The 13,244-nt window shown below is 41.8% G+C and overlaps 1 protein-coding gene across 5 annotated transcripts in view; it reads right to left on the bottom strand.

Annotated features, from left to right (window-relative positions):
• LOC121863303 (AMP deaminase 2-like) overlaps nt 1-10,896 on the bottom strand; it is a 176,902-nt gene extending 166,006 nt beyond the window's left edge. For all 5 annotated transcript variants that reach the window (XM_042361911.1, XM_042361918.1, XM_042361915.1 and 2 more), the window contains exon 1: nt 10,713-10,896. In XM_042361911.1, the coding sequence (XP_042217845.1) occupies nt 10,713-10,797 (85 nt within the window). In that variant the 5' untranslated portion in view covers nt 10,798-10,896. The remainder of the gene's footprint in view (nt 1-10,712) is intronic.
• Nucleotides 10,897-13,244: the final 2,348 nt, after the last annotated feature.

The following is a 13,244-nucleotide window of genomic DNA, read 5'->3' as shown; positions in this document are numbered from 1 at the left end:
GATCACTAATCCTGGTACACTGCTCACAAACGACCCGTGTACGTGTTATATCACTAGCCAGAAATGTGTACGAGGTGGTCCTGGCACAAGTTCAAACTTGACCTGACGTGATTTAGTCTACCGTGGCATCAGGTGAGTCTAGCAGGGGTGGGCAATTATTTTTGATGGAGGGCCACTTCATGAATGGTGGCACACTTCGCGGGCCACAGGTTAACAGCGACGAGCCAGTATTGCTGCTATGTCCACCCAACTTCCAAAATTGTCCTTTCTGTAATTAATAAGATATTTTTTTCTGATTGCCAAATGCAGTGGCGGGCCGCAGAAATAATTTGGCGGGCCAAATGTGGCCCGCGGGCCGTACTTTGCCCACGCCAGGTCTAGAGAAAAGGTGGGTTGACTGACACCCACCCCCCTAGATCCACCACTGATAAAGGCTGGACATTGAGAATCTGATGGTGGATTGTCACAATTACAATCAGCATATTGAAATGTATTTTCTTGGCGTGAGGTAGGGTAATAAGATTACTTAATGATAAGTAAAATAAACTAGGAGTGGTACGTTCAATGTACACCGTCTCTCATGCCATGCCATGAACCAAATAGTGTGTGCCCAATATGAAGAAAACTACAACCAAAAAATAAATCTTCCTAAAGCACTTAGTCATTATTGTAACCAATGTTCACCTTCCTAACTCAAAGGTGCCCAAGTCGTCGCTTGGACAACAACAAAAAACAAACAAAAGGAGTACTGTACCTCCTCTTTACATTCTTCGTGTGGCATCTGAGGTTACGGAATGTTGCTACTGCGTTTCAACAACTAAGGTCTTTAACTGCGTAATAAGGTTAGTAATTACACTAGTCCAACATCAATTAAAAACTAAAAAAGCTAGAACTCTCTGTGGACGAAATGCGGATGGGGAGGTGTACAAGAATAACTTTATTTTGTGTGGGCCGCTGTGTAAATGTGATTTTGATTGGTGAACATCCTTGGTCTTGTGTCTGGTGTATAATGTAGAGCACTCTCAGGAGCTTTTGATAGTCCCATAAAGGCATTTAATGGGGCTTCAACATAAAAAATGGAGTATTCTTAGTTTAAGTAGATGATAACTTGAACTGCACTTAAAATAACTGGAATACCTACTATAGTTAGGACAGACATAGTTCCTCATGCGTCTCACGACTGTTGGTATGAATATTGAGAGGTACCATGACAGTCAGTGTGGAAGTTAGAGGTTACGTAGCTCCTCTAGGACACGACAAAGTATACTGTCCTGAGAATCGTTCCAAATGTTAACTGAAAGGGATACTGTAACCTGTACAGTATAATCATGTTCCCGGCTCTTGATATATCGATCCCCTCGGCGTTGCTATGTAGCTATATCTCCAAGGAAGAGGGAGTACTGTACAGGGTAGCTGAGGTGTCGCCACAGGAAGCATGGATGAAGAAATAATTCTGCTTTAGGCATATACTGAATATCAGGGGAGGTCATAGATTAATTTATTATATCAAACTAATAAAATAATTTAACTCTCTGACTCTGCTATTCATCACGGAGTATTGATATCATAAACACATTTATCTGACAACTCTCGGGGGTAACCATGAAGTATACAAAAGCACCACTAGTGGGCTACACGGTATCCCTGGCCCTGAATGGAGTGCTACCTACTAGTGCAAATATGAAACCTCGATTAATCCAGTGAGGTTAAAATAGACCTCCCGTGTCATCCCTGTGCCAACACCAATGACATGTGCTGTTTGTGAGTAGCGGCTCTAGAGGTAACTCAACTTCCAGATGCAAGCTGATTGTATGGATCTCCAGGGACAGCCAACACATGGGGGGGGGGGACAATTTTTTTCTCCCAAGACTAATTCCAGGACGAGGACAGCTCTTAGTCTGGCCTCTGTCATGGAGCCCCTGGCAAGATCAATATCCATGATGTCCTTCAGGCACACACTCCCCCACCACGCACAGGTGTCTACCTATGAGGTGTATGACGAACGCTAGACATGCCTTAAAACACAGGTATGTCGCACGCTGTAACACTAAGACGCAGTTGTGGGCGACACTGCGACACCCTGGTGATGGCACTACTGTCTCGCTGCCAAATTTTTTTTTGGTGCCTCAGAGTGCCAGTGTCGTTGTGTCTCACACGTGGTGCCATTGTTGTCTCACATATGGTGCCATTGTTGTCTCACATATGGTGCCAGTGGTCTCACATATGGTGCCAGTGTTGTCTCACATATGGTGCCAGTGTTGTCTCGCATATGGTGCCAGTGTTGTCTCACATATGGTGCCAGTATTGTCTCACATATGGTGCCAGTGGTCTCACTTATGGTGCCAGTGTTGTCTCACATATGGTGCCAGTATTGTCTCACATATGGTGCCAGTGTTGTCTCACATATGGTGCCAGTGTTGCCTCACACGTGGTGCCATTGTTGTCTCACATATGGTGCCATTATTGTCTCACATATGGTGCCAGTGGTCTCACATATGGTGCCAGTGTTGCCTCACACGTGGTGCCATTGTTGTCTCACATATGGTGCCATTATTGTCTCACATATGGTGCCAGTGGTCTCACATATGGTGCCAGTGTTGCCTCACACGTGGTGCCAGTGTTGCCTCACACGTGGTGCCATTGTTGTCTCACATATGGTGCCATTATTGTCTCACATATGGTGCCAGTGTTGTCTCACATATGGTGCCAGTGTTGTCTCGCATATGGTGCCAGTGTTGTCTCACATATGGTGCCAGTATTGTCTCACATATGGTGCCAGTGGTCTCACTTATGGTGCCAGTGTTGCCTCACATATTGTGCCAGTGTTGTCTCATTTATGGTGTGTGTTGTGTCACATACAGTGCCAGTGTTGTGCCAGTGTTGTTTCACTTATGGTGCCAGTGTTGTCTCATTGATGGTGCGAGTGTTGTGTGATTTGTGTCACATATGGTGCCAGTGTTGTCTCATAGGTTTTAGCAGTCTTATCATTAGAGTATTTCCGTGGTCAGCCTTGCAGGTTTCGTCACGCCCAACATTGTCTTCTAAAAGGCCAACTCTCGTCCACCACACACAACCTTACCCTTTGTCTGATAACCTCTCGTGGTCCTGCCCCGTGTGTGTTTGTGTGTGAAACCATCTACCACATAATTCCGTTTTCTTCTTCCTTAACCATTCTTAAAACACAAAACAAATGAAAGAGAGTAAAATAATACATAACCAAACGCACAAAACACCACGACAACAAACGGAAGTAACACATTCGGAACTGTATGGTACTCGCTTGAAAGTTGGCCAGCGACACCTGCAGTGGCGTAGCTAGAGTGTGTGCCGCCGCCGCTCCCCCCCCCCCTCCCGTGCCCCTACAAAAAATACATATTGCACAGTGACTCACTTATATATATATATATATATATATATATATATATATATATATATATATATATATATATATATATATATATATATATATATTAAATAGTTTGTGTACCATTATAATATTACTGTACTTTCACATACTCAAATATAGTATGCTTTAAATACACCCCAAACATACTTAAACTTTATAAGTAACAGTTAAACAAAAAGCAAAAACGACATATAGGATAGGGAAAAAAGTAAAAAAGTGTAAAAAATTAGGACCATCTTTATTTCTGAAATGAAAACTACAACTTTCTACAAAGTAACTTTTCTTGTTTTTTTGTTGGCAAATTCTTCAATGACATTGTCAAAAACTATTTCATCTGTCAATTGTCGCTCTATAGACAGTATGGCAAGATTTCTCAACCGCAAGGTGCTCATAGTAGATCTTAAGTAATTCTTGATCAGTTTTAGTTTCGAAAAACTCCTCTCACAGGTAGCAACACTAACAGCAATTGTGAGGAAAATCCTCAGCATTATTACTATATTTGGAACCGAGTTCCCAAGGTTATACTTTTGAATAAACTGCAAAAGTTCAAGGGGGCCTTTTTTCCACGTCTGTATTCTGTCTTTAATAGTTATAGCAGCAACAGCAACAAAATGCTGAAGTCTTTTTCTCTCAACAGGTTATAGGTTGTATGTGTGGCGGGGGGGGGGCGCATAGCAAGGGTGTAGCTCATGACGTGGCCGTGATGATGTGGGTCAGGTGTTAGGTCAGACACGACAAGGATTAACTTGCCGCCGATACAAAGGGATGGATTAACGTCTCCAGTAGCTGCAGATATGGGTGATGAGCAGACCCAAAAGTGCCGCCCCCCCCCCCTAGCTACGCTAGTGGACACCTGTACTTGGCTGATTACACCATTTTATGTCAGGTGGGCAAGTCCTCGTTTCAAAAACTGTAAGATCATTTAGCATTACCTGATCAGTGAAGTATATTATGCCACACTAACACTTGTCTGGTGAAGTATATTATGACACCTAACTCCTGCCTAGTGAAGTATATTATGACACACCTAACTCCTGCCTAGTGAAGTATATTATGACACGCCTAACACTTGCCTGGTGAAGTATATTATGACACACCTAACACTTGTCTGGTGAAGTATATTATGACACACCTAACACTTGTCTGGTGAAGTATATTATGACACCTAACTCCTGCCTAGTGAAGTATATTATGACACACCTAACTCCTGCCTAGTGAAGTATATTATGACACGCCTAACACTTGCCTGGTGAAGTATATTATGACACACCTAACACTTGTCTGGTGAAGTATATTATGACACACCTAACACTTGCCTGGTGAAGTATATTATGACACCTAACACTTGCCTGGTGAAGTATATTATGACACACCTAACACTTGTCTGGTGAAGTATATTATGACACACCTAACACTTGTCTGGTGAAGTATATTATGACACACCTAACACTTGTCTGGTGAAGTATATTATGACACACCTAACACTTGTCTGGTGAAGTATATTATGACACACCTAACTCCTGCCTAGTGAAGTATATTATGACACACCTAACACTTGCCTGGTGAAGTATATTATGACACCTAACACTTGTCTGGTGAAGTATATTATGACACACCTAACACTTGCCTGGTGAAGTATATTATGACACACCTAACACTTGCCTGGTGAAGTATATTATGACACATCTAACACTTGTCTGGTGAAGTATATTATGACACACCTAACACTTGCCTGGTGAAGTATATTATGACACACCTAACACTTGCCTGGTGAAGTATATTATGACACACCTAACACTTGTCTGGTGAAGTATATTATGACACCTAACTCCTGCCTAGTGAAGTATATTATGACACACCTAACACTTGCCTAGTGAAGTATATTATGACACACCTAACTCCTGCCTGGTGAAGTATATTATGACACACCTAACACTTGCCTGGTGAAGTATATTATGACACCTAACTCCTGCCTAGTGAAGTATATTATGACACACCTAACTCCTGCCTAGTGAAGTATATTATGACACGCCTAACACTTGCCTGGTGAAGTATATTATGACACACCCAACACTTGCCTGGTGAAGTATACAGACACACCCAACATTGCCTGGTGAAGTATATTATGACACACCTAACACTTGCCTGGTTGAAGTGATATTAAGACACACCTAACACTTGTCTGGTGAAGTATGTTATGACACCTAACTCCTGCCTAGTGAAGTATATTATGACACACCTAACACTTGTCTGGTGAAGTATATGACACACCTAACACTTGTCTGGTGAAGTATATTATGACACCTAACTCCTGCCTAGTGAAGTATATTATGACACGCCTAACACTTGCCTGGTGAAGTATATTATGACACACCTAACACTTGCCTGGTGAAGTATATTATGACGCCTAACTCCTGCCTAGTGAAGTATATTATGACACACCTAACTCCTGCCTAGTGAAGTATATTATGACACACCTAACACTTGTCTGGTGAAGTATATTATGACACACCTAACACTTGCCTGGTGAAGTATATTATGACACCTAACTCCTGCCTAGTGAAGTATATTATGACACGCCTAACACTTGCCTGGTGAAGTATATTATGACACACCTAACACTTGCCTGGTGAAGTATATTAAGACACACCTAACACTTGTCTGGTGAAGTATATTATGACACCAAACTCCTGCCTAGTGAAGTATATTATGACACACCTAACACTTGTCTGGTGAAGTATATTATGACACCTAACTCCTGCCTAGTGAAGTATATTATGACACGCCTAACACTTGCCTGGTGAAGTATATTATGACACACCTAACACTTGCCTGGTGAAGTATATTATGACGCCTAACTCCTGCCTAGTGAAGTATATTATGACACACCTAACTCCTGCCTAGTGAAGTATATTATGACACACCTAACACTTGTCTGGTGAAGTATATTATGACACACCTAACACTTGCCTGGTGAAGTATATTATGACACCTAACTCCTGCCTAGTGAAGTATATTATGACACGCCTAACACTTGCCTGGTGAAGTATATTATGACACACCTAACACTTGCCTGGTGAAGTATATTATGACACACCTAACACTTGCCTGGTGAAGTATATTATGACACACCTAACACTTGCCTGGTGAAGTATATTATGACACACCTAACACTTGTCTGGTGAAGTATATTATGACACCTAACTCCTGCCTAGTGAAGTATATTATGACACGTCTAACACTTGTCTGGTGAAGTATATTATGACACCTAACTCCTGCCTAGTGAAGTATATTATGACACACCTAACACTTGTCTAGTGAAGTATATTATGACACACCTAACACTTGTCTGGTGAAGTATATTATGACACCTAACTCCTGCCTAGTGAAGTATATTATGACACGTCTAACACTTGTCTGGTGAAGTATATTATGACACCTAACTCCTGCCTAGTGAAGTATATTATGACACGCCTAACACTTGTCTGGTGAAGTATATTATGACACCTAACTCCTGCCTAGTGAAGTATATTATGACACGCCTAACACTTGCCTGGTGAAGTATATTATGACACACCTAACACTTGTCTGGTGAAGTATATTATGACACACCTAACACTTGCCTGGTGAAGTATATTATGACACATCTAACTCCTGCCTAGTGAAGTATATTATGACACCTAACTCCTGCCTAGTGAAGTATATTATGACACGCCTAACACTTGTCTGGTGAAGTATATTATGACACCTAACTCCTGCCTAGTGAAGTATATTATGACACGCCTAACACTTGCCTGGTGAAGTATATTATGCCACACCTAACACTTGCCTAGTGAAGTATATTATGACACACCTAACACTTGTCTGGTGAAGTATATTATGACACTTAACTCCTGCCTAGTGAAGTATATTATGACACACCTAACACTTGTCTGGTGAAGTATATTACGACACCTAACTCCTGCCTAATGAAGTATATTATGACACGTCTAACACTTGTCTGGTGAAGTATATTATGACACACCTAACTCCTGCCTAGTGAAGTATATTATGACACACCTAACACTTGCCTGGTGAAGTATATTATGACACACCTAACACTTGTCTGGTGAAGTATATTATGACACACCTAACACTTGTCTGGTGAAGTATATTATGACACACCTAACACTTGTCTAGTGAAGTATATTATGACACACCTAACTCCTGCCTAGTGAAGTATATTATGACACACCTAACACTTGTCTGGTGAAGTATATTATGACACACCTAACTCCTGCCTAGTGAAGTATATTATGACACGCCTAACACTTGTCTGGTGAAGTATATTATGACACACCTAACTCCTGCCTAGTGAAGTATATTATGACACACCTAACACTTGCCTGGTGAAGTATATTATGACACACCTAACTCCTGCCTAGTGAAGTATATTATGACACACCTAACACTTGTCTGGTGAAGTATATTATGACACACCTAACACTTGTCTGGTGAAGTATATTATGACACATCTAACACTTGTCTAGTGAAGTATATTATGACACACCTAACACTTGCCTGGTGAAGTATATTATGACACACCTAACACTTGTCTGGTGAAGTATATTAAGACACACCTAACACTTGCCTGGTGAAGTATATTATGACACACCTAACACTTGCCTGGTGAAGTATATTATGACACACCTAACACTTGCCTGGTGAAGTATATTATGACACACCTAACACTTGTCTGGTGAAGTATATTAAGACACACCTAACACTTGTCTGGTGAAGTATATTAAGACACACCTAACACTTGCCTGGTGAAGTATATTATGACACACCTAACACTTGTCTGGTGAAGTATATTATGACACACCTAACACTTGCCTGGTGAAGTATATTATGACACACCTAACACTTGTCTGGTGAAGTATATTATGACACACCTAACTCCTGCCTAGTGAAGTATATTATGACACGTCTAACACTTGTCTGGTGAAGTATATTATGACACACCTAACACTTGCCTAGTGAAGTATATTATGACACACCTAACACTTGCCTGGTGAAGTATATTATGACACACCTAACACTTGCCTGGTGAAGTATATTATGACACACCTAACACTTGCCTAGTGAAGTATATTATGACACACCTAACTCCTGCCTAGTGAAGTATATTATGACACACCTAACACTTGTCTGGCGAAGTATATTATGACACACCTAACACTTGTCTGGTGAAGTATATTATGACACACCTAACACTTGTCTGGTGAAGTATATTATGACACACCTAACACTTGCCTGGTGAAGTATATTATGACACACCTAACACTTGCCTGGTGAAGTATATTATGACACACCTAACACTTGCCTGGTGAAGTATATTAAGACACACCTAACACTTGTCTGGTGAAGTATATTATGCCACACCTAACACTTGTCTGGTGAAGTATATTATGACACACCTAACACTTGTCTGGTGAAGTATATTATGACACACCTAACACTTGTCTGGTGAAGTATATTAAGACACACCTAACACTTGTCTGGTGAAGTATATTATGACACACCTAACACTTGTCTAGTGAAGTATATTATGACACACCTAACACTTGTCTAGTGAAGTATATTATGACACACCTAACACTTGTCTGGTGAAGTATATTAAGACACACCTAACACTTGTCTGGTGAAGTATATTATGACACACCTAACACTTGTCTGGTGAAGTATATTATGCCACACCTAACACTTGTCTAGTGAAGTATATTATGACACACCTAACACTTGTCTGGTGAAGTATATTATGCCACACCTAACTCCTGCCTAGTGAAGTATATTATGCCACACCTAACACTTCTGGTGAAATATATTATGCCACACCTAACACTTGCATGGTGAATTATATTATGCCACACCTAACACTTGTCTCGTGAAGCATATTATGTTAAATTTAACACTTACCAGGTGAAATATATTATGCCACACCTAACTCTTGCCTGTTGAAGCATATTATGCCACACCTAACTCTTGCCTGGTGAAGTATAATTCATCATACTATTCTGCCCAGTGAAGTATAATACATCATACTATCCTGCCTGAAGTATACAAGTCACCATTCACCTTGCTCTCCACTACTAAAACAACATATTTGGTACAGTGGAGAGAGAATGTTAATACGAATGTACTGCACTAAGCGATGTGTGACCTGGCACTGATACCGCCAGCCCGCATACAAAAATTACATAATCACACTGTAATCAGTTACATAACCGAACACATAATCCTTTTCGTGACTGTTATAAAGTCTAGAGAAACAAACTCGTTATTATATGCACGGAAAATGTCCTTGGAAATTGCTTAGTGAATACATTTATTTTACAAGGCAACTTTGCAGTATACTGTATCTATATCCCATTCCCAGACCTTCGCTTGTCGGAACTCCCTAGACATGTATATTTAAATAATGAAAGCCGATTGTTCTGATACATTGTAATAATTGTACATGTTATGACTTATTATCGACGTATAAAAAAATTAATAATCACCTGGACTTCGTACTAGGCTAATTAATTCCTGGAGGAGTTTATCAAAGGCCAGATGAAAAATATTTTAATAAAAACAACGGGTATTAACTAATATTAATACTACAAAATTAACTGATACAAATATCACCAAGTATCAGAAAAATGGCTTTCATCACTTAAGAAATCTGGCTCCACTATCTCGACAAGAGCTCCGGCTGGAGGTGGATGTGGGTTTCGTAACAGCAGCTTCAGCATTAATGAGTAATCCTTTGTCAATGCTAGTACAGCAAATTAGATATATTATATAAAGTCAAGAATATAATAATTACATAGATAAGTGTTTGGAAATCTAGAATATTCGTAGGTGACGTCATAAACTTCAGCATATAATTGAATAAAATAAATTCTCACTAACGACTAACGATTCACTGGAGATTATAGGTGCTAATAATTCTATGACGTACAATCTTCACGTGTATTCAATATTCGACATACATTATGGAAGCCAAATATGGACAAAAATTATTTTAACAAATTCAATTATCGAGGGAAAAAATTCATCGGGTTTTAAACATAACACTAATGATACACATGAAAATACCAAGACGTTCAGTAGATTTGGGCTAATTGTATTCACAAACTTCTCAAGCTATGAGTATGGCAGCAAAATAAAAATGGCAACATGTCATGGGCCATTCATTAAATATATACGTAACTAAATGACAGCTGATCGTGACGTCGTCTGCTAATATCATCAAGTGTCAACTGTCATAATGATTACTTACCCTCTGTTCTTTTAATGGCGAAGTCATCTTCCATCCCATCAATTTCTGTATCGACGTTGTCTTGGGCAGCGGCTCGCGATGCCATCTTTAGGGCATCTGAATACTAGAATGAGTCACTCATAAACACGGTGTCTCCGAGCCCTGGCTGGTGATGGCGTGCTGCGTGTCCCTCAACTTGGCTTCAATGATGCCAGAACCTAAACAAATGAAACCTTATATATATCTTTACATTTCTCTTTCCATAACGACTCTTACCAATTTGAAGTATTTTAACTTATCATATTAATAGATATTATATGAATGACATTCTCGTTTTTATTTCTTTAGGAAGTAAATATTAAATATTTCAAGTAAATGTTTACTATAAGGACTGGTAAACAAATCAATGTTAAGAGCGGTAACTCAATACTCCTCCAACTTAACTTTTGTGATGTTTGAGTTGCTCATGAAATATCATACACAGAAAACTAAAAGTATATACGACTGTTGTAGGATAACTTAAGAAAATATAATGTTACTACTACCACTACTACACTATTGGTAATAATAATAATAATAGTATATAGACAAAATGTCGACAATTTTTAAACAAAAAGGTGGCCTGTATTCTATTATTTTTTTTCGTGCTAACAGCCTAACGGGGTTTGATTACTACAAAACATTATCATCTTACAAAAATCTATATATTGCAGAGTAAAAAAAAATGCAGAGAAAATGCATGAGCTAACTTTTTTAGAGTGGGAGCTGTGAACTTGTGGGGTACGGGATGTTGGGTTCACACTCAGGATGGGATGGAGAAAGGAAACTCACAATGTGTTCTCTGTATACAAATTGTATTGGATGTACAGTGCAGCTTGGTGCTGGGAAGTGGCAGCGTGGTTACAAGCGTGATGTAGAGAGAGCTGGTTGGTGAGGGTGCTCAGAGGAGGACCAGCTTGTGGGTCGCCATGCTCGCCGGCTATCGCGGGAACCGCAAGGCAGGAGCCGAGGAGGAGGAGGAGGTGTTGCTTGCTGGTTGGTGTAGGTAGAAAAAAGGAGGTAGTTCACCACGAGGTCAGGTCTTATACAGCGGAGGTAGGCGTGGCTTAATAGTTGACCTCCGCCATGTAAGGCGGTGCTGGTTGACCTAGACCACGAGGCATACACTGGGAATTCACGGGGTCGGCTACTCAGCGACAAGCGTTTGTAGGGGAGAAATCCACTACAATACTCCCCCTTCCCTCCAGGCGGTGTAGGAGACTTGTTGTCTGCAGGGTTTCATTGCACATGTGAGGCAGAACGGGCGGTGCATGCCACATGTGAGACATAACGGCGAGGGCATGGATGAGCCGGCCGCTAGGGGGGGCAACTCTGTCTAGATACACGAGATCTGTGGGAGAAAAGAGGAAGAAGGAGGGTTGTGGAGGTGATGAATGTTGTGTTTTTCTCGCGACAGGTATAGAGTCCTCAGATGCGCCTGCTGGGGTGTGTGGGCCTGGGTCAGGAGCAGGGGCTGCGTCAGCAGGAGCGGAGGAGGGTCCATGACAGCAGCTGGGTCCACGACAGCAGCAGGGTGCAGGACAGTATCAGGGGGTACCTGAGGGAGAAAAGAGGGGTGTGTGGGTCTGCGTCAGGAGCAGGGGCCGCGTCAGGAGGAGCGGCAGGGGGTACTGCTGGGCCGGGGGCGGCGTCTGAGGCAGGACGGGTGTGTTGGGGTCGGTAGGACGTGGTGCTTGGGGCAGGAAGAGGAGCGGCTGTCTGCTTAGAGTAGCAGAGCTGCTCTAGGGTGTCTAACCTGCGGTGTAGAGACAGTAGTTGTAGAGCCGATGAGAGCTGCCTCTGTGTGGATAAGCCAGTCTTCCATGTTGCTTGAAGACTGGGAGAGTGATCGGTTTCTCCTCCATCCTGTGTGAGTGGTCACTCCGGGGGTCACCATTTGTGGGGTACGAGATGTTTGGGTTCACACTCAGGATGGGATGGAGAAAGGAAACTCACAATGTGTTCTCTGTATACATATTGTATTGGATGTACAATGCAGCTTGGTGCTGGGAAGTGGCAGCGTGGTTACAAGCGTGATGTAGAGAGAGCTGGTTGGTGAGGGTGCTCAGAGAAGGACCAGCTTATGGGTCGCCATGCTCGCCGGCGGGAGCGAACGGCCGCCAGGCAGGAGGAGGAGGAGGTGTTACTTGCTGGTGGCAGTAGGTAGAAAGAGAGAGGTAGTTCACCACGAGGTCAGGTCTTATATAGCGGAGGTAGGCGTGGCTTAATAGTTGACCTCCGTCATGTAAGGCGGCGCTGGTTGACCAAGACCACAAGGCATATACTGGGGAATTCGCGGGGTCGGCTACTCAGCGACAAGCATTTGTAGGGGAGAAATCCACTACAAACTCTTGGAACAATCTGCCAGAGTTGTGACGGCACCGAGAGATGTATTCTCGAAGCAGTTCATGCCCAGTACTTGCCAACGATGTGTAGAAGAGACGTGACCGACTGCCCAAGCGGCTAACAGGCCTATCAGTGGTGAAGGAAGTAAAGATAAGAAAAGAAGAATAT

This window comes from Homarus americanus, unplaced genomic scaffold (assembly GCF_018991925.1).
Source record: "Homarus americanus isolate GMGI-L3 unplaced genomic scaffold, GMGI_Hamer_2.0 scaffold46197, whole genome shotgun sequence".
Lineage (NCBI taxonomy): Eukaryota > Metazoa > Arthropoda > Malacostraca > Decapoda > Nephropidae > Homarus > Homarus americanus.
This window is presented reverse-complemented; position numbering and strand designations above follow the sequence as displayed.